General features: G+C 48.4%; 1 protein-coding gene across 1 annotated transcript in view; it reads left to right on the forward strand.

Annotated features, from left to right (window-relative positions):
• The first annotated feature begins 3,072 nt into the window (after positions 1–3,072).
• LOC135030640 (zinc finger CCHC domain-containing protein 10-like) overlaps positions 3,073–26,025 on the forward strand; it is a 36,454-nt gene continuing 13,501 nt past the window's right edge. Inside the window, exon 1 of the mRNA XM_063953948.1 lies at positions 3,073–3,700. Coding sequence (XP_063810018.1) covers positions 3,073–3,700 — 628 coding nt within the window. The remainder of the gene's footprint in view (positions 3,701–26,025) is intronic.

The following is a 26,025-nucleotide window of genomic DNA, read 5'->3' on the forward strand; positions in this document are numbered from 1 at the left end:
ACTATACCACAGGCCTGATTCCCTCATTATACTCCTGTAATCATATCACTATTACACCGTGTAATAACTATACCACAGGCCCGATTCCCTCATTATACTCCTGTAATCATATCACTATTACACCGTGTAATAACTATACCACAGGCCCGATTCCCTCATTATACTTCTATCATATCACTATTACACCGTGTAATAACTATACCACAGGCCTGATTCCCTCATTATACTCCTGTAATCATATCACTATTACACCGTGTAATAACTATACCACAGGCCCGATTCCATCATTATACTCCTGTCTTCATATCACTATTACACCGTGTAATAAATATACCACAGGCGTGATTCCCTCATTATACTCCTGTCTTCATATCACTATTACTCCGTGTAATAACTATACCACAGGCCCGATTCCCTCATTATACTCCTGTAATTATATCACTATTACACCGTTTAATAACTATACCACAGGCCCGATTCCCTCATTATACTCCTATCATATCACTACTACACCGTGTAATAACTATACCACAGGCCTGATTCCCTCATTATACTCCTGTAATCATATCACTATTACACCGTGTAATAACTATACCACAGGCCTGATTCCCTCATTATACTCCTATAATCATATCACTATTACACCATGTAATAACTATACCACCATACCCTCCAACATTTTACACAGAAAAATCGGTACAAATCCGAAAAAGGGGCGTGGCCGCGTGTAAAGGGGGCGTGGCCACGCCCCTTTTCCTATACTTTCAATGGAAGTTTGGAGAGGCAAAAATCGGTACAGACCATGATAAAAAGGTACTGTACCTATTAAAAAGGTACAGTTGGAGGGTATGTACCACAGGCCCGATTCCTTCATTATACTCCTGTCTTCATATGACTATTACACCGTGTAATAACTATACCACAGGCCCGATTCCCTCATTATACTCCTGTAATTATATCACTATTACACCGTGTAATAACTATACCACAGGCCCGATTCCCTCATTATACTCCTATCATATCACTATTACACCGTGTAATAACTATACCACAGGCCCGATTCCCTCATTATACTCCTGTAATCATATCACTATTGGAGAGAGTATTGACTGTATAGGAGAGGAAAGAGTTAAACATCTGGGGAGGGGTGGACCTAGCTGTGAGGAAAGTACAGCCTTTTTTTAGGGGGAGGGTTTGATATATATAGGGAAGGTGAGGCCATCTTAGTTCTCTTGGTGGATTTGCTTTAGGTGAGTGCTGCATTGCAGACAATTTTGTTTTTTCATTCATGGGCCCTCATTCCGAGTTGATCGCTCGCAAGGCGAATTTAGCAGAGTTGCTCACGCTAAGCCTACGCCTACTGGGAGTGTATCTTAGCTTCTTAAAATTGCGACTGATGTATTCGCAATATTGCGATTACAAACTACTTAGCAGTTTCAGAGTAGCTTCAGACTTACTCGGCATCTGCGTTCAGTTCAGTGCTTGTCGTTCCTGGTTTGACGTCATAAACACACCCAGCGTTCGCCCAGACACTCCCCCGTTTCTCCGGCCACTCCTGCGTTTTTTCCGGAAACGGTAGCGTTTTTATCCACACGCCCCGAAAACGCCGTGTTTCCGCCCAGTAACACCCATTTCCTGTCAATCACACTACGTTCGCCAGAGCGAAGAAAAAGCCGTGAGTAAAAATACTATCTTCATTGTAAAATTACTTGGCGCAGTCGCAGTGCGAATATTGCGCATGCGTACTAAGCGGAATTTCACTGCGATGCGAAGAAAATTACAGAGCGAACGACTCGGAATGAGGGCCATTGCACGCAGAATAACACAAAACCCCTTCCTCAGTGTTGTACTCCCCCCTCTCCTCCTTCTTGTTACTGCTGGTATGGCTGCTCGCCCCCAACGTGTGCTTAGGGCCCCGGCTCGGTACCGTGAGTCAGACAGTCGAGCGGGCCCTGAGGTTGCAGAGGGCAGCATGGGGGACGGGGCTCCGTCCCTCGGGGCCTCAACGAACACGGCCGCGGGCGTCACAAGCAGGGCCCGGTCGGGCTCGCCGCCGGCAGCCGAGTCGGTTACACCGGCCGGGCGAGGGCGGCGTGGGGGACCAGGGGTCCTTTCAGGCCGCTCGAGGAGTGACGGGCGGCGGCCATCCCCGCCGGGAGCCGCCGAGTCCGGGATCAGCGCCCGCGGGCGCGCGCGTGCGCGCCGCGGGGGGCGCCCGGTGGATGCAGGTCCTAGCCCTCCTCTCTTGCCACGGCCGAATGTTAGTGCCGGGCGGGGGGAGAGGACGAGAAGGGGAGCTGGCGGTCGCCGCGCGGGGCCTGTGCAGGAGCCTCGCGCGGCGGCCGAGGAGGAGACACAGTCCGGGAGCCCGATGGCGGCGCCGGCCGGGCACGTGCGCGCGCAGCGGCGCCACCAACGCACCGGCCACTCAGTTCTACTCCCCGGATGCCGGAATCCGGCAGGGGGAGGGGGCACGCAAGGGGGGTGCAGCGTGTGCCTCTGGTAGGCAGCGCTGGGCGCATAAGGATAGCAACAAGAGATGGAGCCACGGCAGGAACTGCAAGTGGTGGCCGGGAGCAGCATGCGCGTGCGCACTCCGCAGGTCAGGTGCCGCGCGGGGGAACACGCGCGGGTGCACCGCGGGTTTCTTTGGCTACACATACCAGCCCCACAGAGGCGGGTCGCAGCGGGTCCCGCGGGGGGCGGGGAGACAGGGAATGGGTCAGCGGCCGCAGGGCCGCGGCTCGGGCCGCTGCGCGCGACAGCGGGTCCTCCCCAGGACCGGGAGATGCTTCTGCTTCGTCGGGGGAAGAGGACGAAGGATCAGCAGTGGAGAGCGGATGGTCCGGCCGGAGGGCACCAGCCTTCACGTCGGAGCAGCAGGGGCCGGGTCCCCGGGTCACATCGGCTGGTCGTCGGGCGCAGGCTCGCGCCCAACCAAGGACCGGTCGTCCTTCGGGCGCTGTCGACGGGGGTCGCGGCACGCGGGATCCCCCTGGGGCCATAGCGTCGGCGCTGGCCACGGTGGTAGAGGCTCTGGGGCCATTAGCTGCAGTGGCCTCCCCTAGGACGATGGCGGATTTCGGCCAGTCTGCGGGAGGCAGGGCGTCTGGCAAGCGGAGGGCCTCAGCGGCCCAGCGGGTGGCACGAGCCTGCCGGGAGCTGGGGGCCGCCGCTGCGGAGCTAGAGCTGGGGACGGACCGGGAGCAGCAGGGGCGCGAGCTCACTGCGCATTCCACACGGGGGGCCCGGCGTGCGCCGCAAGCATGGGCCGGGCCCTCTTCTGTTTTGTCTTCCACAGAGGGCCGAGAAGAAGGGGATTTGGCGGATTTCGTGGAGGACGATGATTGGGCTGAGGAGGATGAAGATTTCGGGTCGGAGAGGTCGATGGCATCCGGTGAGTTGGTGCAGGCTATATCAATTTCCACCACGAGCTCGAGTTCGCATAGCTCTTCATCTTCCTCCTCTTCCTCTTCTTTGGCGTCGCAAGCGTCCGACGCAGACAGTACTGCTAGAGCAAGGAGGGAGGCCGAAAAATTTGCCAAGCGGGCAGCAAAACAGCAGAAGAGGCGTAAGCGACGCAAGCGACTTAGTGAGGAGGAGCGTAGGGCGAAAAAGCGGCGCGATCTTCCGGGGGTAGTGCGCTGCGAGTACACCGCAGTTATGCGGGGGCTGCGAGACAGCTGCCGCAAGAAGATACGTAGGGGTGACTTCGTGGACTTATTCGTCTTGACTAAGGCCATGAAGAAGGACTACAAAGCGGCGGCCGCTAAGAAGGGCATGGGGACAGAGGTTTTCCGGTCTTTTGATACTTGGCTGGCCGGTTTCTGGGTGTTTGCGGCATGCTATTTGGAGGATAGGCCGGAAGAGCACATGAATATTATCCGGTACCTGCATCTCGTCCACGACATGCAGCGCACGTCCTCGGGCTCGGAATGGCGGCGGTATGACCAAGAGTTTCGGGAGAAACAGGACGGGCTACGGGTCATGGATTTTGGGTTCAAGGACGTGGAGGTCTGGCTCAAAGTGACCCGGGCATCCCAGCAGGAGGAGGAACCCCAGAAACAGGGAGCAGGTGGGCGTCGCGCGGGGTCATCAGCCCAGGGGGCGGGCGCGGATGGGGGATTTGCCAGGACAGGCGGATTGGCCGTTCGCGTGGGTGGGCGGTCTGCCCCTCGAGGGAAATGCTTCGCTTTTAACAGCGGAGCATGTTCCTTTGGCAAGCAGTGTCGTTTTCGTCACTCCTGCCAGCAGTGTGGAGGAGCCCACCCAGCCTCCTCTTGTTTCAAAGGGGGGCGACAGGGAAATCGGGGAAAACAAGCATACCCGAAGCAGGCCGCGAGCGGGACCGCTCAGCAGAGCCCCAACGCCAGTTAAGCTGGAAACGATGGGCAAGTGGTTGGATCTGTATCCAAATAAAAGGGATGCAAAATTTTTGTTAGACGGTTTTAAGTTTGGTTTTCGCTTGCCTGTTGCAAGCGAAGTGTCCGTGCGCGCGCAGAGGAACCTCCAGTCTGCCCGAGCTTTGCCGGCTGTGCTACGGGAGAAAGTGGATAAGGAGGTCAGGTTGGGCAGGATGGAGGGGCCGTTTAGGTCACCCCCGGTGGATGACTTGGTCATCTCCCCGGTCGGGGTGGTACCGAAGAAGACTCCAGGCGCTTTCCGGCTCATCCAGCATCTTTCTTACCCGCCAGGGGCATCGGTCAACGACGCAATACCACCGGCTTATTGCTCGGTGGTGTATCAGTCATTTGACGAGGCGCTAGAGATGGTCCGCAGCTACGGGAGCGGGGCCCTCATGGCTAAGATTGATGTTGAATCAGCCTTTAGATTACTGCCATTGCATCCGGACTCATTCCGTTTTATGGGTTTCAGGATTGGGGCGGAGTATTTCATCGACAAATGTCTGCCGATGGGATGTTCCGTTTCATGCTCATTTTTCGAGCGCTTTAGCACTTTTCTTCATTGGTGCGTGGAGTCTGCGTCAGGCGGTCACGGGGTTGCACATTACCTCGATGATTTCCTATGTGCGGGTCCGGCTAATGACACAAGGTGCGGCGACTTGCTCTTTAGCACCCGGGCTCTTTTTTACCACTTCGGTGTTCCTGTAGCCAGGGACAAAACGGAGGGTCCGGACTCCTGCCTATCATTTTGGGGGATTGAAATTGACACCGTGGCGGGAGAGTGTCGCCTGCCCCGGGACAAAGTGTCGAAGCTCTGTGAAACCATTTGCCGGTTCAACGGCTCGCGTAAGGTCACGCTGCGACAGGCGCAGTCCTTGCTGGGCATGCTGAACTTTGCTTGTCGGGTAATACCGATGGGCAGGGTTTTCTGCCGGAAGCTCGAAAGGGCAACGGCGGGGTGTGCCGGGCCTCATCATTTCGTTCGATTGTCCTCTGAATTAAAAAGGGATTTGGCCGTCTGGGCTTTGTTCCTAGAGGATTTCAACGGGGTGAGCATATGGCAAGCGCCAGCCGTAGACAGCGAGCGGTTGCAGCTGTTTACCGATGCTGCAGGTGCCTTGGGATTCGGTTGTTTTTTGGAGGGATCGTGGTGTAGCGAGGGTCTTACAAGAGATCTAGTGCTGCTGGAGCTTTTTCCCATTATGGTAGCGTTGGAAGTCTGGGGCGATCGGTTGGCTAACCGCAGCATATTGTTTGGATGCGATAATCTGGGCGTGGTGCATGCGATTAATAACCAGAGGGCGAAATCGCTAGTGGTTCTGCGGGTGCTCGGGCAATTGCTTTTGACGTGCTTGCGTAGGAACCTATGGTTCAGGGCACAACACGTGCCCGGTTTGGAGAACGGAATCGCAGACGCGTTGTCGCGTGGACAGTGGGAGAGATTTTGGGTTTTGGCACCCGAGGCCGAGGAGCAAGGTTTTCACTGTCCCGGTTATGTTTGGCAGGTGATCGGGCCGGACTGGAGGGTCTAGCGTTGCGGTCAGTCGCGCCAGCCACGCTCAAGGCTTACGGACAAGCTTGGAGCGAGTGGGAGGAGTTTGTCCAGGGTCGTCAGCATCAAGGTAAGAGCAAGCATCGGCTGATGCTTTCTTTTATTTGGCAGCTTTACGTTTCCGGTAGGTCACGAGCGGTACTTGGCTGGCGTCTCATTTTTCTGCAAGCTGCGAGGCGTCCCTGATGTAACAAAAAGCGAGGTTCTGCGGAAGGCAATGAAAGGGTGGGCGCGAGTTGCGCCGACGCCACCAGATAGGAGGCGGCCCATCGATGCGGCCTTGTTGCCGGCCGTCATCGCGGCGGTGGGGCGAGTCGCGTCGTCCAGGTTTGAGACGCTTTTGTTCAGTTTGGCGTTCTCAATGGCTTACCATGGGGCTTTTCGAGTTTCTGAGTTGGTAGCGCCTTCCAAGAGAGCAGATTCGCGCATGCTGGTCGGAGACGTGGTAGTGGGTGAGAGGTCCTTGCTTTGCAGATTGCGGCGCTCCAAGACGGATCAAGTGGGGAGAGGGCGCTGGGTCACTATGGTTCCCTCATTATACTCCTGTAATCATATCACTATTACACCGTGTAATAACTATACCACAGGCCCGATTCCATCATTATACTCCTGTCTTCATATCACTATTACACCGTGTAATAACTATACCACAGGCCTGATTACCTTGTTATACTCCTATCATATCACTATTACACCGTGTAATAACTATACCACAGGCCTGATTCCCTCATTATACTCCTGTAATCATATCACTATTACACCGTGTAATAACTATACCACAGGCCCGATTCCCTCATTATACTCCTGTAATCATATCACTATTACACCGTGTAATAACTATACCAAAGGCCCGATTCCCTCATTATACTCCTGTAATTATATCACTATTACACCGTGTAATAACTATACCACAGGCCCGATTCCCTCATTATACTCCTGTAATCATATCACTAGTACACTGTGTAATAAATATACCACAGGCCTGATAACCTTGTTATAGTCTTATATTCCTATAATCAGGTCACTATTACACCGTGTAATAACTATACCACAGGCCCGATTCCCTCATTATACTCCTGTAATCATATCACTATTACACCGTGTAATAACTATACCACAGGCCTGATTCCCTCATTATACTCCTGTAATCATATCACTATTACACCGTGTAATAACTATACCACAGGCCCGATTCCCTCATTATACTCCTGTAATCATATCACTATTACACCGTGTAATAACTATACCAAAGGCCCGATTCCCTCATTATACTCCTGTAATTATATCACTATTACACCGTGTAATAACTATACCACAGGCCCGATTCCCTCATTATACTCCTGTAATCATATCACTAGTACACTGTGTAATAAATATACCACAGGCCTGATAACCTTGTTATAGTCTTATATTCCTATAATCAGGTCACTATTATACCAGATATCATTACAGGATTTGCCAAGCTAACTAACATGGGATGAAGTGAGGTCACTGTTTGATCAATTTATATATAAAATAACGGCGTCTTTTAGTATGTAATGTAATTTTTATGTGAGAGTCAAACCCACTTTATTTCAATGTCTGTCATTCATTCTGTATTAGGCAGCGTGGACTCGGTGCCTCTCCAGCGTTTGAGACTCATTAATACTAACTCTTCCTGAAATACCTACGGAGCCCAGGGAGGACACTGACAAGATGCAGGGTACAGAGTAGCTTCAGATAATAAGGCCCGGTACGCGCCCGGTACGCCTGAGGCATACTGACAGCGTTACACTGTAGTGTGGGGGTAATTCAGACCTGATTGCAGCAGCAAATTTGTTAGCAGTTGGGCAAAACCATGTGCACTGCAGGGGGGGGGGGGCAGATGTAACATGTGCAGAGAGAGTTAGATTTGGGTGGGGTGTGTTCAAACTGAAATCTAAATTGCAGTGTAAAAATAAAGCAGCCAGTATTTACCCTGCACAGAAACAATATAACTCACCCAAATCTAACTCTCTCTGCACATGTTGCATCTGCCCCCCCTGCAGTGCACATGGTTTTGCCCAATTGCTAACAATTTTGCTGCTGCGATCAGGTCTGACTTAACCGCTGTGTGTAATAGTTATATAGAGAGATGCAGTTTTTGGGGTTCCCTACTATAATATTGTTTATTGGGTCCTGACTGTAGGATGCTCCTCCCATAGACGTGCCATTGCGCAGGGATGGGCAAGGGTCAATGATTGAAGTTTAAAATATATAAATAAATAAATAAACGTTTGTCGAGGAGCCGATGCTTTTCTACTGATGACGATGTTTTTCTTCACCGGAGGACAAAATGATACTTATGAGCACGGACTGGCCTCCCGTAATTGTCATCCAAGCGTCAGAAGCCAATCTCTCCACACACACAAAAAAGTCCATGGTTCATAAGCAAAAAAAAAAAATCACCATTTTGTTGGTGATTGGTGTAGGATATTGATGACCATGCTTCGAAGGTAACATTGCGCCTTCTATACCCTATCCCTATGTGTTCCCAGTTACTGGTGATGGTTATAGCTGTACTGTGGTTTTGGCCACGTCCACTTATCTGGGAATGTTAGAAAGAAAAGGCGGTTGTGTCTATCCCGAGTGCCAGTTCTGCTGCTCTGCACGGTGACTGTGAGGAGAAGCTGCGTAGTGACTGAGGTACTGGTGACAGACAAGCTCCTCAGCTGATGGAATGAGGAAAACAGCTATTTATTTCCATCCTCTGGGTCGTTTCTTTGCAAATCACTAATTACCCTGAGGTGTTGTGCGTTCTCTGACACGTGTCCTGGTACAATGCTCCTTCTCTGTAATTATAGCACTTATACTGAGGGTAGACAATCGGCAACTCTCCAGCTGTCATACACTAGCGTCCCATGGTGTACCTGTAGTCCCACACCAGCTCAGGTTTCCTAAGCCTGCAATACAGTGGTGGAACTCCCATTGTTGCTGTTACACCATTGTTGGTGACTCAGAAGTGATAAAAACACGGCTCTACCCAATTTCTTCCTCGCCCATTATAATGTCTTCAACAACAAACATAAAACAAATAAAGTAAAAGTACAGAAGAGTTATTGAAGTGCCTCAGACCCAGTGACCTCTCCATGCAGTGCAGTTGGGTACGTTTCCTGCAGAGAGGTGGAAGTGAGGACTAGCAGGAGCTGAGTTCTGCGTTTCAGGAAGCGCCATTTTGTCTCTCTGAGCCGGAAGCCATCTGTGCTGATTGTATAACAGACACATAATAATGCAAATGTGGGGACACACAGACATCACAATCAGCACAATAGACATAAGGGGCTGATTCTGATCTGTGCCCCTGGGCAACTCCATACTGCATGGCCATAGCCAGAACTTTGTGGGCCCCAGAGCAACATTTTGAAGGGGCCCCCGTCCCAATGCTTCTAGAGAGACATCGCTAGGCGTATGCAGGCGGGAAGCCGGCGTTTGGGGGTGGTAACTGGCTGCTTTCTGGGAGTGTCAGGAAAAATGCAGGCGTTCCCAAGCGTTTTCAGGGCGGGTGTGTGACGTCAGCTCCGGCCCGATCAGCCTGTGTGTATCGTACTGTAGGAGTAAGTCCTGGGCTGCACCCACTGCACAGACTGGAAACTTCATTCCACGGTGAGTGAGTTGTGAACGGATTTGCAGCTGACCGGCGTATGCAGAGCTTTTCGTACGGCGTACGCAGACTTGCACAGGGCGGATTTTCACTCTGTCTGGGAGGCGACTGTCCGATCGCAGACCTCCGCAAATTCACAGAGGAGCGATCAGGTCTGAATTACCTCATTAGTTATTTATACCTCATAGCAGCGCCCTAGTTTATTTTATGAACTATAGTAGTTCCCTAGTTCACATTATGTCCCATTACAGTGCCCACTTCATATTGTGCCACATTACAGTGCCCCCAGGTCATATTATGTAACATTATAATGCCCTCCAGTTCCTTTTATACTACATTACAATGAGCAGGTCCGGGGCGTAACTAGATATAGTGTAGGCTACAGGCAAAAGTTGGTAAGGGTTACTATGTACCACCCAACGGTGTAAAATGTAGATAACACATGTAACTTTGACAGGGAACGTGGCCCCTCTCAAGTCTGGGCCCCATAGCCAGTGTCGGACTAGGGTACCAAGGGCCCACCAGGGAATGCAGTTAAGGGGCCCATGTTTATGGGCGTGGCCAGCTACCACAAATGTTTGGCTAACCATTAAAGAGGAAATAGTATAGTAAAGTATAGTCAGACCCTCCCCCAATTCAGTGATGCCCTATTACCCCTCTCCCACCCACACGTGTTCCCTCATGCTGCACAATGGCTGCACAGGGGAGGGGAGGAGGAACCGCCCCTCACCTAATGCCCTGCCCTATGACCTTCCTCTGCCCACGCCCTGCCCCCGTGACCCTCCTCTGCCTACACCCAGTCCTGCCCCTGTGACCCTCCTCTGCCCACACCCTGCCCCTGTGACCCTCCTCTGCCCACACCCATTCCTGCCCCTGTGACCCTCTGCCCACACCCAGTCCTGCCCCCATGAGCCTCCTCTGCCCACAGCCATGCCCTGCCCCCGTGACCCTCCTCTGCCTACACCCACGCCCTGCCCCCGTGACCATCCTCTGCCCACATTCATCTCCTCTATGAACTCTGACGCAGAACGTATCCGGGAACTCAGCTCAGGGACAGGAGTGATAATGACGGCACTATGTCTGGAGCGTGGGGACTGCTGTGAGGTGTGAGGCACTGTGACTGTTGTATGTAAGTAGAAGTTGTGGAACGGGGTGACATACTGAGCGGAGGGATATAATATCTGAGTACTATAACAGGATGCGTAGTCAGGTTACTAGGAATATAAAATAACAAAGAGAAAACACTGTACAATAATGTAATGGAAATTCAGTGTGAATAACAAAATACCCAAACATCTATTTATGTCCTATTGTGACGTCCCAGTCCCAGTGCAGCCAACGTATCCCAGTACTGAGCACAAGCTGCAAGTTATGCGTTTCGTTTCAGACATCTTTCATCCGGGGGTCTAACAATAGCCTCTAATGAATGCCCCCCGAGCACTGAGGCCGCAAGTGATTGTCCTCAGGGACAGGCACTCCCGGGAGACATCACCCAGGCTGGGAATGAGGTGCGAGGCTCAGGTAGAAACATGGACAGATTTGTTGCTACCCTTCCATGAAAAAGAAGAACCCACATTTTTCTCTGAAACTTGAAACCAACAAAAGTAATCGCCGTCCATCTTTGTTTACTCCATCTTTAGTAGAAATCAGACTTTGCATTTGATTTCTGATTACAGTATTTGAAATAATAAAACAAATAAAAATGGTAAAAATGAGGGGACCCGCAATCGAATACTTTGTTGCACAATCTTTAGCGGCAAACTTGGGATTACTGTAGCTCTCAGCAGTGCCGTTTCTTGCGGCGGCAGAGCTGTGCGATCGCACGGTGCACCCGCTACGACACTTTGTGTCCCCTATCCTGCTCCCCCTCCTCCCAATTTCCTAGTACTCATTCGGGGGAGGGGGGGGAAGTTTCGTGGAATGACACGGATGCGTTGTGACGTCACGATGCAACTGCATCATTCCACAAAACCCCCCGGACGGAATAGTAAAAGCGCCCGCCAGCGAATATACTTACAACCTTGGCAATGAGCATGGATCCCAGAGCATGAAACCCCTGGTTACGAGTATGACACCCAGCGCATGATAACCCTGGCAACAAGCAAGACACCCAGCGTGTAAAATCCCTGGCAACGTGCATGACACTCATCACGTGAAACCCCTGGAAATGAGCGTTACACCCAGCGCATGAAACCCCTGGCAATGAGCATGACACCCAGCACATGAAACCCCTGGCAATGAGCATAGCACCCAGCACATGAAACCCCTGGCAATGAGCATGACACCCAGTGCGTGAAACCCCTGGCAATGAGCATAATACCCAGCACGTGAAACCCCTGGCAATGAGCATGACACCCAGTGCATGAAACCCCTGACAATGAGCATGACACTCTGCACATCAAACCCCTGGCAATGAGCATGACACCCAGCACATGATACCCCTGGAAACAAGCATGACACCCAGCACATGAAACCCCTGGCAATGAGCATGACACCCAGCACATAATACCCCTGGCAATGAGCATGACACCCAGCACATGAAACCCCTGGCAATGAGCATGACACCCAGCGCATGAAACCCCTGGCAATGAGCATAACACCCAGCACATGAAACCCCTGGCAACAAGCATAACACCCAGTGCATGAAACCCCTGGCAAAGAGTGTGACACCCAGCACATGAAACCCCTGGCAACGAGCGTGACACCCAGCACATGAAACCCCTGGCAATGACTGTGGCACCCAGCACATGAAACCCCTGGCAACGAGCATGACACCCAGCACATGATACCCCTGGAAATGAGCATGACACCCAGTGCATGAAACCCCTGGCAACGAGCATGACACCAAGCACATGAAACCCCTGGCAATGAGCATGACACCCAGCGCATGAGACCCCTGGCAACGAGCATAACACCCAGTGCATGAAACCCCTGGCAACAAGCATGACACCCAGCGCATGAGACCTCTGGCAATGAGCATAACACCCAGCACATGAAAGCCCTGGCAACGAGTATGATGCCCAGCGCATGAAACCCATGGCAACGAGCATGAAACCCCTGGCAACGAGTATGACAACCAAAGCATGAAACTCCTGACAACGAGCATTAAACCCCTGGCAACGAGTACGACACCCAGCGCATGAAACCCCTGCAATAAGCATGACACCCAGCAAGTGAAACCCCTGGCAATGGGCAAGACACCCAGCGCATGAAACCCCTGCAATAAGCATGACACCCAGCAAGTGAAACCCCTGGCAATGGGCAAGATACCCAGCGCATGAAACCCCTGGCAATGAGCATGATACCTAACACATGAAACCCCTGGCAACAAGCATGACACCCAGTGCATAAAACCACTGGCAACAAGCATGACACCCAGCGCATGAAACCCCTGGTAACAAGCATGACAACCAGCGTGTGAAACCCCTGGCAATGGGCAAGACACCCAGCACATGAAACTACTGGCAACAAGCATGACACCCAGCGCATGAAACCCCTGGCAAAGGGCAAGAAACCCAGCACATGAAACCCCTGCAATAAGCATGACACCCATGACAATTCTAAATACTTTTGTCGTATAAACAACCCTTTATGAAGCTAAGAACACTGTACGCTGTTTACTTAAGAAGTACCGTAATGGTACGCTAGTTGCGTAACGATCGCTCAGCCGTAGGCGAGACGCTCAAGCGTCACGTTCGCTCACGGCCCAGGGATCACAGGACACGTTATTGGCTATGACTAGAGTAATGATTCGCTATGGCGTAGCTTACGCTCGAGACCACGAGGAGGTCACCAGCGGTGCAGACGCTCACAATGCTATACCTTTATGTCTAAACCTTATACCAAAGAAATACACAGAATACCTTAATGTGAGTACAGGGTGTAAGTGCAACCTTGTGTAACCTGACTAACTACAAAGCTGCTTGAGCGTCACCGACGCTCAAGTGAACACTTAACACTATAGAAAATACACAGATACTGGTTTAGGTTCCAAAGCCTATTAACTGTATTATATCTAATATACTTGTAAAAAGGGGATAACAGTACAAATGATACACTACAATATAACAAAGACTTCCTAACCACAGAACTAAACAATAAATACAAAAAGACAATACTACACTGACCTAAATGCAATACAGTACAATACTATAATACTATGAGAGATATAAGAGAAAAGAGGAGAGAGAGAGATAGAGAGAGAGAGAGAAATTGGCTCACAGAAAGACAATGATTACGGAGAGAAACTTACGCACAAAGGGTAACGATCGCATGCGCCTCGATATCCAGCTCCCGGCTATCAGCAGATAACCGTTGATGAGAGAGTGAGTGCTGGATGTGGTCGGCCTGCCTATTTATGCCCCACACACAATGCAATCTCATGGTCCTACAATCCCATTGTCCATTGGCCGAAGGAATTCGGCCCTGCATCATAACAAAAGGTCATAGGGTAATTCATACAGGTGGGCTGTGACGATTTCCAACAGCTCAGGTGGGTGGGAAACTGGGTTTCCCGCCGCATACCTGAGTATGTGTAAATAATAGAAATGGACATAAACTTCTTATGTCCATAACTATTCGCACGAGCGATTAATACGCTCCAAACCAACACCGGAATATTACTAATTAAATACTCTTCCGATGGGTACCAAACACTGCTGTATGATTCCTGTCAGACCCTTCGTACAATACAAAGAGGGATTCCTTTAACCAGGGACCTTCTATTTTAACCAAACTTTCAGAATCTATCAAAGAGATCATGATCTACAAACTACATTAATTGTGCAAATATGTAACGAATGAGTCGCACGCTACGACTACATAAACTCTACCGTAAATACGCATACCGCGCCTGCGAGTGCACGCTATTGCGGGTATGCGCCTCCACGGGAGAGCGCACGCATGCGCAGCACGGACCAGTGTGCGGTGCAAATATGGCAACGTGCATAGAGACATTTTTCTGACTTCGACAGTCCACCCTTTGGCAGTCAATAATAACTGCCACAAAACGTTTAAGGAGAAAAATGTAAGTCAGGGGTTAATTGATTTCCATGGTGGGGTAAGGAAGAAGAGAGGAGTAGGTGTGAAGAGGGTATGACCTAGTGAGAAAGTAGAAGCATGTGTGTATGAGTCCATGTTTGGAGGGTCATGTATCATCGTGCCGTACGTGTTGTAAATCAAGCTTCGAGGTATTGCGAAGTATACATTTGAATTCCTTCTTATCCTGTGGTACAGGTCTGTGGATGGGCTGTCAAACTTTACCGAGCTCTTTTCGGATTTTGAACAAAATGGGGAGCACATTTTAGTTGATGATACATGAATGGGGGAGGTATGTGGTTGCTGATATCTGTGCCTGTATTCCCTATCGTCTATGTGTGTCGTTACCTGAGGGTTGTAGAGATGAAGATAAAGAACACTTACGAAAAATGCAATGATATTCTATGTCAGGGAAATGTACATCTGTTGTTGAAGTTGTGTTCGGTATCTGTTGAGAGTCGTCTTCTTTGCGCTGTTTTGCTCCTTAGGCATGAGCAACAAGCTTTGTCAGTGCCATCAGATTTACAAAAATGTTGGGCTAGCGTGAGTTTAAAAATACTAGGGAAACTGGGGATCCATGGCAAAGTTCATCAAGTGTCCATATTTAAAGTTGTCAAATCTTCTTCTTTGGTGCTTGTCTGTTGTCTGTATAGCGTCTCGTCAACTTCCTCGTCCAAGGGGGTCTTTGTATCTTGGAGAAAAGCAGAAAAACAGGTGAAAGAAACGGACCGTATAATCGCATTTTCATCACATTCTGGTTTCTATCATTGGGTCATAAATCAAATCCAGGTTAATTACGGTTTCCTCGCTCCTCAAGCTCATCACTTTTGTACTTTGTTTGCACTTCATTAAAGCCTGCCCGCATCTAAATATCAATCCAATCGATATAACGACACCCAAGATACATAGTAGAAACTTTCCAACATCCATTATGACTCCTTGAGCCCAGTCTCCCAAACCGGAGAACCAATTTCGCGGGTTCAACCATGACACCCAACCAGTCAGCTCATTACCTACAGCAGCAAGGGTGAGATTGTGTTTTCGACGAAATTCCCACTTCAATTGGAGAATATCGTCCATCTTTTGGTCTATGACCTCTACCGGATCCTCGGTGCTATTCGTGATATACGTGCAACACTTTATGCCGTACTGTGTTGCCAATGTAACACAATATCCGCCTGTTACTGCTGTAAGATAATTAAGAACCATCCTATGCTGAACTAGTTCTGTTTTGTAAGCTTGAAGTTCTCTTCCAGTGTATCTAAACGTGTCATCATACATTTCAGTGATATTATCTAACAAATTGGCGAGTGCGGAAATGTATCTATAATTCATCACACCTCGAGCGGTGCGAGTGAAATCTAACGCTACCAGAACCTGAATCCCGGTGGATTCATGGATAAGATCAGAGGCCGGATGCTCTAACCTTTCTGACAGTTGTCTTTTAACTCGGTGCTCGTAATGAGTGTGAGTATAAGGAGCTTGGGCACCACGGTGTATGTCCTTCATTTTGTCATGTGTTACAGTCATCACTTCAGGCAATACTTTTCCAATATAACACAATCCTTCAGAGTTTGGGGCAAGCCACTTGTACGCCTTTCTCCCGCATATGAAATATGCATCATCGGGGAGAACATAAGGGACGGAGAAGGACATGATCATGTTACAAACCTTCCAGGTGAAATCTCCTGACCCTAATTCTTCCATCTGCTTAATGCACGTATCGGTTTGTACGATATGTGCACAGTATCCTGGTGATACCTCTCCAACTCTAGTAATCCTATTTCCTAAGGTATATCGATACCGGAAAGATTTTCCTCTACTGGCTATGTGGCGTACGAGCTCTGTATCTGTAGGCATTCTATCTGCTCTGTGTGAAAAGGTCATGGTAAGGTTGCTCCATGACACTTCCCAATTTCCCGGTTTTCTGGGATTGGAGATGTTAAAACATATGAGGGACCTATCCACATGGTATTGGTGGAGCTTCAAACTAGGAGGGCTGGAGATGTTAAACCTCCGATCCACCGGTCTCCCACCACTTAGCTCAAGTACCTCCCCTAACGTTAAAGGAAATGGTACTAGCCCTGATTTGCTGTGACCCTGAGGTACTTGAGAGCATACCCAACAATCTGTTTGGTTTAACACGTTACCCACTAAGGAGTGATAGTCACTCAATGGATGCCGGTCCATATGGATATTAAAACTAGATTGGCATTTCTTTATGCATCCATCTTCAACCAGATTATCACAGAGCCTACAGATACAATTTTCTTCAGCTAACAATCCATCACAATTTCTTCTATCGGATCGTTTTCTGATACTCGCCTTTGCTTGTTGGTTTGGTTGATCTTGGAAAACTACGCCTCCATCATCATAATCGGAACCCATTCCAGAACCTCTTTCGACCTCTATGGTACTCTCGCCGGAACAGACTGCTCTGGTCAACATCATGGTTAACATCAAAATCCGGATCACAGTCTCTTGGGGCAAGTCCATCTTTGAGGAGGAAATAGAGAAGAATGAGAAGGGGGAAAAAGAAATTTTAAGGGAGAGGGGCTGGGAAGTGGAGAAAAACAATAAAAGGGAGAAGGGAGTCGACAACTGCTTTCGGTCTTCAAGGCTCAGGTGCCGCCTCAGTCCTCCTGGAACAGACACTCCAGTGATACAACCTCTACCGTCTGTTCCTTATCACGGGACTTCTCTGGATCGGCAACCTTTTTGCAGTGAGATGAATGGACCCAAGTCTCTCTCTCAGCAACCTTCAATGTTGTGGTGCTAGTCAATAAGACCTGGTATGGTCCTTCCCATCTATCAATAAGACAACCTGAGCGTAGAAAATTTCGTATCATTACATAATCCCCAGGTTCAATGTCATGACAATTACTACCTGGTAAATCAGGAATCACCAACTTCAGATTATCATTTTGACTCCTCAACTGCTTACTCATGTTAATCAAGTACTTTACAGTTACTTCATTGTTACATTTCAAATCATCCTGAGGGTTAATCATGACATGCGGTTGTCGACCAAACAAGATTTCAAAAGGAGACAGATTAAGGGGGGACCTGGGAGTGGTTCTGATGCTATACAAAACAATGGGTAAAGCTTCTGGCCACGTCAATCCTGTCTCTGCCATTACTTTACTCAATTTATTTTTAATAGTGCTGTTCACTCTTTCGACCTTCGCACTCGCCTGTGGACGGTACGGAGTGTGCAGCTTACTATCAATTCCCATCAACTTACACATTCCTTGAAAGACATCACCTGTAAAATGGGTACCCCTATCACTTTCAATGATTCTAGGGATACCATATCTACATACAAATTCCTGCACAATTTTCTTAGCTGTAAACATAGCGGTATTTGTAGCTGCTGGAAAAGCTTCGACCCAATTCGAGAAAACATCTATACAAACAAGTACATATTTCAAATTTCGACATGGGGGTAATTGAATGAAGTCAATTTGTATTACCTGGAAAGGGCCGCCGGCAGGTGGGATATGGGATGGTTCTGTAGGTATTGCTTTTCCAACATTCTTTCTCAGACAGGTAAGGCATGACATTGCTCTTTTACTCGCATGAGAGGAGAATCCTGGGGCGCACCAGTATGCTCTTACCAATTTGCACATCCCCTCCTTGCCTAGATGAGTCAGCCCGTGAGCTGCTTCAGCCAGACATGGAAGGTATGCCCTGGGGGCCACCGGTTTACCATGTCCATCCGTCCAGAGCCCTGAGGACTCCTGGCCATATCCCTTTGCCTTCCAGACTGCTCTTTCCTGTGTGGAACACAAATTCTGCATCTCACACAACTTCTGTGTGTTGATGGTATTAAATACCATCAGTTGTGTGGTGTCTGTCTGTATGGGGGTAGCAGCTGCAAGCTTTGCGGCTTCGTCTGCTCGGCTGTTACCAAGGGATACTGGGTCTTGGCTATATGTATGTGCTTTACATTTGATAACAGCCACTCTGTCGGGTTCCTGTATCGCTGTTAGAAGCCTTTTTATATGAGCTGCATGCGCTATCGGTGTACCAGCCGCCGTCATGAAATTTCTGAGCCGCCATAGCGCTCCGAAATCATGGACTACCCCGAACGCGTATCTGGAATCGGTGTAGATATTGGCTGACTTACCCTTAGCCAATTCACATGCTCTGGTTAGGGCGACCAGTTCAGCAACCTGGGCTGAGTGAGGTGGGCCTAGCGGTTCCGCTTCTATGGTGTCTTGGTCATCTACGACTGCGTATCCAGTACACAAGTCTCCCGAGTCTGACTGTCTGTGACAACTACCGTCCGTGTAGAACGTGAGTTCTGCATCTTCCAGTGGATTGTCACTGATGTCAGGCCTTGCGGTAAAATTTTGGGTCAAATATTCCATACAATCATGTGTATCTTCCTTTGCATTAAATCCTCCTTCCCCATCACTCTCACCTTCCACCCTTTGTGTCTGACCAGGCACACCTGGGAGAAATGTTGCAGGGTTTAATGCACTGCATCTCCTTATGGTGATGTTTACTGGGGCCATTAATGCCAATTCCCATCTCGTAAACCTTGCTGATGAGACGTGTCTGGTTTGGGCAGAATTCAATAAGGCAGATACCGCATGCGGTGTATGGATTGTGAGGTTGTGGCCTAGCACAACATCTTCGCTTTTCGTCACTAGCAATGCTATCGCCGCAACGCTACGCAAGCATGTGGGGAGGGATCGTGCTACCGTGTCTAGCTGGGCGCTGTAGTATGCAATTGGCCTGCTGGCGTCACCGTGTTTTTGTGTTAGTACACCTGCTGCGCACCCAGCACTTTCTGTTCCGTATAGTTCAAAGGGTTTCCCATAGTCTGGCATACCTAGTGCTGGTGCCTGCGTTAGGCATTGCTTGAGTCTCTCAAATGCTGTTTCAGATTCGTCTGTATGCGAAATCCGATCAAGTTTGTTTGAAGAGACCATTTCCTGCAAAGGTAGCGCCAATATGGAAAACCCTGGGATCCAATTACGGCAATACCCACACATTCCTAGAAACGTCCTGATCTGTTGTTGGGTTTGTGGCAGTGTCATGTCTCTAATGGCTTGGATTCTATCAGCGGTCAGGTGTCTCAGTCCTTGTGTTAGACAGTGTCCCAAATATTTTACCTTAGCTTGGCATAATTGCAACTTGTCTTTGGAAACCTTGTGACCTGTGTCTGAAAGATGAAACAGGAGCTGTTTCGTATCCTTCAGAGATGCTTCCAGTGAATCTGAACACAGTAATAAATCGTCCACATACTGTATCAATACTGATCCACTGTCTGGTTGGAAAGACTGTAAACAATCATGCAAAGCCTGAGAAAATATACTTGGACTATCTATGAAACCTTGGGGTAACCGAGTCCACGTGTATTGGACTCCTCTGTATGTGGATGCAAACAAATATTGGCTGTCAGGGTGCAGAGGTACCGAAAAGAATGCGGAGCAGAGGTCAATAACAGTGAAAAATTTGGCAGTGGGAGGAATTTGCATTAGGATGACAGCTGGATTAGGCACTACGGGGAACTGACTCTCAACTATTTTGTTAATCCCCCTTAGATCCTGCACTAGCCTGTAACCCCTCCCCCCACTCTTTTTAACAGGGAAGATGGGACTATTTGCCGTGCTGGACGTTCTTACTAGAATGCCCTGTTGTAGCAAGCGCTCTATTACTGGGAAAACTCCTAACTCCACCTCTGGCTTCAGAGGATACTGTGGGATTTTTGGAGCTATCCTACCATCTTTTACTTGTACAACTACTGGAGCTACGTTTGCCATTAATCCAGTGTCCTGTCCATCTTTTGTCCAAAGTGACTCTGGTATCTGAGATGTCATCTCTTCTACTTGGGATGGATTCCTATTTGTCATAATGGAATGTGACATTAATTTTGATGGGGAGTCTAACATGTCTCGTACTTCCTGAGCGTGATTCTCAGGGATGTCCAAGAATACACCTTCAGGAGTACAATAAATGACGCAACCCATTTTACATAGTAAGTCTCTTCCCAGGAGATTAGTTGGTGCCGATGCAGCCAGCAAAAAGGAATGCTTGGTATGCAAAGGCCCTATTGTAATCTCGGCTGGTTTGCTAACAGGGTAGTGCTGGACTACTCCTGTTACTCCCATGGCTGGAATTGTCCTACCAGTGGTTCTCATGCCCACTGTCGAATTTATCACTGACTTGGCCGCCCCTGTGTCTACAAGAAAGTTTAAAGTTTTACCAGCTACATTGATTGCAATCTCTGGTTCGCTTCCAAGACTAGCAATCAACCTAACTGGGTGCAGATTACAGGTATGGCCACACCCCTATTGGGTATGCTGACCTCCCTGAATCCTGCTGGCAGCGACTACTTGTGAGGGAGTTAGCTGGGAACTACCAGAGGCATGCCAATCTCTGTTCGGGGGATATCTTTTTGTTTCCCCTGTATGTGGCTCAAAACTCCGCCTCTGTGGACCCTGCTCCCATTGTCGTGTGTTGTGTTGTTGTCTAGGGGGTTGAAAAGATCTTTGTACATTCTTTGTTCTACATTCTCGTGCAAAGTGTCCCGGTCTGTTACAAGAAAAACATGTTATTACACTTGCCTTACCCACAGGATTCGGTGGTACATACGCAGGCTGCCTTGTGGTCAGCGCCTGTATACTTACGGACATCAACTTATCACTTTGCGATTCCCTGTGCCTAGTGATGTTTCTGTCGTGATCAATAGCAGCCTCTCTCAATGTGGACACTGACAGACCTCGCCAACATGGCTGCGTGGTCTGTACCCTAGCTTTTAATGTTTCTTTCAAACCATCCATCAGTACAGATACTGCTACTTCTCGATGGTTTGGGTTGGTCTTAATGTCTTCTATACCAGTGTACTTTGCCATTTCTGATAGTGCCCGGTGGAAATATTCTGCTGCCGTTTCGGACTCCTTTTGCTTAATGGAAAATATTTTATTCCATTTAACAACGGCTGGGAAATACTCCTTTAGCTGTAAATTTATCCTTTTTACATTATCCTTGTTGTACACGTCTGTAAGCGGTACATCTCTATCCAAGGCGCAGTCAACTAAGAATTGAGTTGCGTCGACATTGGAAGGTAAACAAGCTCTTAGCAGTATCTGCCAATCCTTGTTGTTGGGTTCTACAGTGTTACCTAGATCCCTGATGTATTTTTGGCTAGCAACTAAGTCCTTTCTGGGGTCAGGAAATTCGGACACTATTGTTCTTAATTCCATTCTGGAAAATGGAGTGTACATGGCAATGTTCCTTATGGGAGTGGCTCCAGACACATCTGTTTTTCCATTGGGAACTGCTATTACCCTTACAGGAGCAATTCTAACAGCCTCTTCCTGTGTAGATTCTACAGCTTGTTGTGGTACAATTGTTTCAGTGTAGTGCATGGTGCCGTACTTACCCGTTGACACGACCTCACCTATCCCTCCGCTAGGGGCTTTCACTAATCTCGTGGGTGTCGCGGTGCCTACTGTGGTCTCTGCTATGGTGGCTGCAAGAGAGAGAGCTGAAATTGTTGCTGAATCGTCTTCTTGATCACACTCCTGAGGAAGGTTCAAAACAGGGTACATCTTGCACGGGTTAATACTTGCATGAGTTATTTGGTTAACATCATTAACATTTACAGGGTTACTAAGAGTTTGTGTTTTACAACCCAGTGCGTTTCTCTCCGCAATCAACTTCTCTCCTGCAATGTATGGTGGAGGAGGAGCTGTGGCTATCAGCTTCCTGACTGCCCCAGATCCTGCCGCCAGAGCCAAACCTCTCTGTATCTCACCTTCCTGGTGCCATAACTGTAAATAATCATGATGCTGAATTCGTCTCTTTGCTGATTTTACGAGACATATCCTCCTCCTTAAATTTTGTAACACGTCTGGACTGAAGCTACCTATTCTTGGGAATTTGTCCCTGTCTTGTACAGTCATTCTCTCCCATTCATCACATAAAGATTCTGTGTGACTTCCGTATTTTTCACACATCACATATCGTGCCGACCCAACTGGTCGGTTCACAGAATCAACCTGAACCAAGGTTGATCGCCCCCTACCTGAGCAACTGGCCCCCATAGTCTGCAGGTGTTGCTTAGTCCTCCTTGGATCTCTGTGTCAAGGTTTTCAGCAAGCCTTTACAGACAACCAAATTACTCCACAGTAGGCCGGCGGTGGCGGTTTACCGAGTACCCCACTCACTCGCCCACCTCGACCAATACGACCTGATCACACCGATATGGTGCTGGCGTACTCGATACAGGGCCCCTATGGAACCTTCAGTTTACTGGAACATATGAGGGTTACCCGCAGGACACTTACTCTTTCCAGTAAAGGTGGGGTTGTTAGATAGTTCCTGAGTGACCAGCGAACTTCCCTTCCAAAAATAAAAAATTACACAAATCACGTCAGAATGTACAAATAGCGTTAGTGACCACTTTACTCTAATGGTATTAGGTCAGATTACTAACTACTGCACACAATTACGTGTGGTCCAATCGTTCAGTACACAAGCACTACTTGTCATGTACTGAAAGATCAATGGAATCGATGTTTCCGGCCGCGATTCCTTCAGCAAGAGCTTATGGCCTATATGGGTTCTGCACCAACACCCCAGGCGTTGTGCCACTGGACTTTTATAGCGGACCTTTTACCTTACGACCTCCTGGTCTTGTTACCTTATGACCTCCTGGTCTTGTTACCTTATGGTCCGCTATACTCTAATGCTCAAATATTATTTAACCAGGGATGCCTCCCTAGCCACCGTATATGTCACTTACACGTATGTCCCTTGACGAGTACCCGGCTTTCCTTTTGGTTCCACCTTAAAGTTATATAAACTTTTGTATACAAAACACACTCACTCAACACATGTACACTTTTGTTTCTATATCTATTTCTGCGCAGAAATTGTCTTTAGGCCAAAAGTGTTACCAATTAGGAGCAGGATCTGTTAAACTAAATTTCAGATTTTTCCAAAAATAGATTTGCGTTATTTACCGCGTCGCGTTATCTACCGCTGTGCGTTAATTATTGCCTTTGCGTTACTTCACTTTATCACAGCTTGAGCTACGTGGGCGTAACCGGACGCTACGTTGCGTAATGTACGCTGCGTGCGTCTGCCTTTTGGATTGCGTACGCTAGTCTTTGTTAGCGACACGTGTACGTAATGCAAAGATCCACCGTAACACAATTTCTACCTTTATCAATGTAGGTGATCCCTGATCATCTACCGCACACCACACTGACTGTCTTATCTCCCAGACAAGCCGTGTGTTGGTCTATACTTTAACTATTACCTTTATTATGAAATAACAGCAAATCTCTTTTTAGCACTTTCTATCAACTATAAAACTTGGCAAACAGGAATAGTGATATACGAAATTTGAAAAAGAAATGCAGATAAATGTATGCGTGCGTGTATACGCAAGACAGAAGAGAAATAAAACAGTTTTAAAAGACACAAGCGTTTTGTTCTTACTTCCGGTTCCCGGATTCCTTCAGCACTCTTTATCTAAGCGAAGCAGACGCTTATCCCGTCAGCACAGCGAGACAACCTCCCACCCTTTGCTGGAGGGATAATGTCTGCTGATCTACCTAGTGCAGATATGAGAAGGATAGGACGAGTCCCCAATTGACAATTCTAAATACTTTTGTCGTATAAACAACCCTTTATGAAGCTAAGAACACTGTACGCTGTTTACTTAAGAAGTACCGTAATGGTACGCTAGTTGCGTAACGATCGCTCAGCCGTAGGCGAGACGCTCAAGCGTCACGTTCGCTCACGGCCCAGGGATCACAGGACACGTTATTGGCTATGACTAGAGTAATGATTCGCTATGGCGTAGCTTACGCTCGAGACCACGAGGAGGTCACCAGCGGTGCAGACGCTCACAATGCTATACCTTTATGTCTAAACCTTATACCAAAGAAATACACAGAATACCTTAATGTGAGTACAGGGTGTAAGTGCAACCTTGTGTAACCTGACTAACTACAAAGCTGCTTGAGCGTCACCGACGCTCAAGTGAACACTTAACACTATAGAAAATACACAGATACTGGTTTAGGTTCCAAAGCCTATTAACTGTATTATATCTAATATACTTGTAAAAAGGGGATAACAGTACAAATGATACACTACAATATAACAAAGACTTCCTAACCACAGAACTAAACAATAAATACAAAAAGACAATACTACACTGACCTAAATGCAATACAGTACAATACTATAATACTATGAGAGATATAAGAGAAAAGAGGAGAGAGAGAGATAGAGAGAGAGAGAGAAATTGGCTCACAGAAAGACAATGATTACGGAGAGAAACTTACGCACAAAGGGTAACGATCGCATGCGCCTCGATATCCAGCTCCCGGCTATCAGCAGATAACCGTTGATGAGAGAGTGAGTGCTGGATGTGGTCGGCCTGCCTATTTATGCCCCACACACAATGCAATCTCATGGTCCTACAATCCCATTGTCCATTGGCCGAAGGAATTCGGCCCTGCATCATAACAAAAGGTCATAGGGTGATTCATACAGGTGGGCTGTGACGATTTCCAACAGCTCAGGTGGGTGGGAAACTGGGTTTCCCGCCGCATACCTGAGTATGTGTAAATAATAGAAATGGACATAAACTTCTTATGTCCATAACTATTCGCACGAGCGATTAATACGCTCCAAACCAACACCGGAATATTACTAATTAAATACTCTTCCGATGGGTACCAAACACTGCTGTATGATTCCTGTCAGACCCTTCGTACAATACAAAGAGGGATTCCTTTAACCAGGGACCTTCTATTTTAACCAAACTTTCAGAATCTATCAAAGAGATCATGATCTACAAACTACATTAATTGTGCAAATATGTAACGAATGAGTCGCACGCTACGACTACATAAACTCTACCGTAAATACGCATACCGCGCCTGCGAGTGCACGCTATTGCGGGTATGCGCCTCCACGGGAGAGCGCACGCATGCGCAGCACGGACCAGTGTGCGGTGCAAATATGGCAACGTGCATAGAGACATTTTTCTGACTTCGACACCCAGCAAGTGAAACCCCTGGCAATGGGCAAGACACCCAGCGCATGAAACCCCTGGCAATGAGCATGATAGCCAGCGCATGAAACCCCTGGCAACAAGTATGACACCCAATGCATGAAACCCCTGACAACAAGCATTGAACCCCTGGCAATGAGTGTGACACCCAGTGCATTAAACCCCTGGCAATGAGTATGACACCCAGCGCATGAAACCCCTGCAATGAGCATGACACCCAGCACATGATACCCCTGGCAATGAGCATGGTACCCAGCACAGGAAACCCCTGGCAACGAGCAAGACACCCAGTGTGTGAAACCCCTGGCAACAAGCATGACACCCAGCATATGAAACCCCTGGCAACGAGCATGACACTCAGTGC

Source organism: Pseudophryne corroboree, chromosome 2, assembly GCF_028390025.1.
Source record: "Pseudophryne corroboree isolate aPseCor3 chromosome 2, aPseCor3.hap2, whole genome shotgun sequence".
NCBI classification, from domain to species: domain Eukaryota; kingdom Metazoa; phylum Chordata; class Amphibia; order Anura; family Myobatrachidae; genus Pseudophryne; species Pseudophryne corroboree.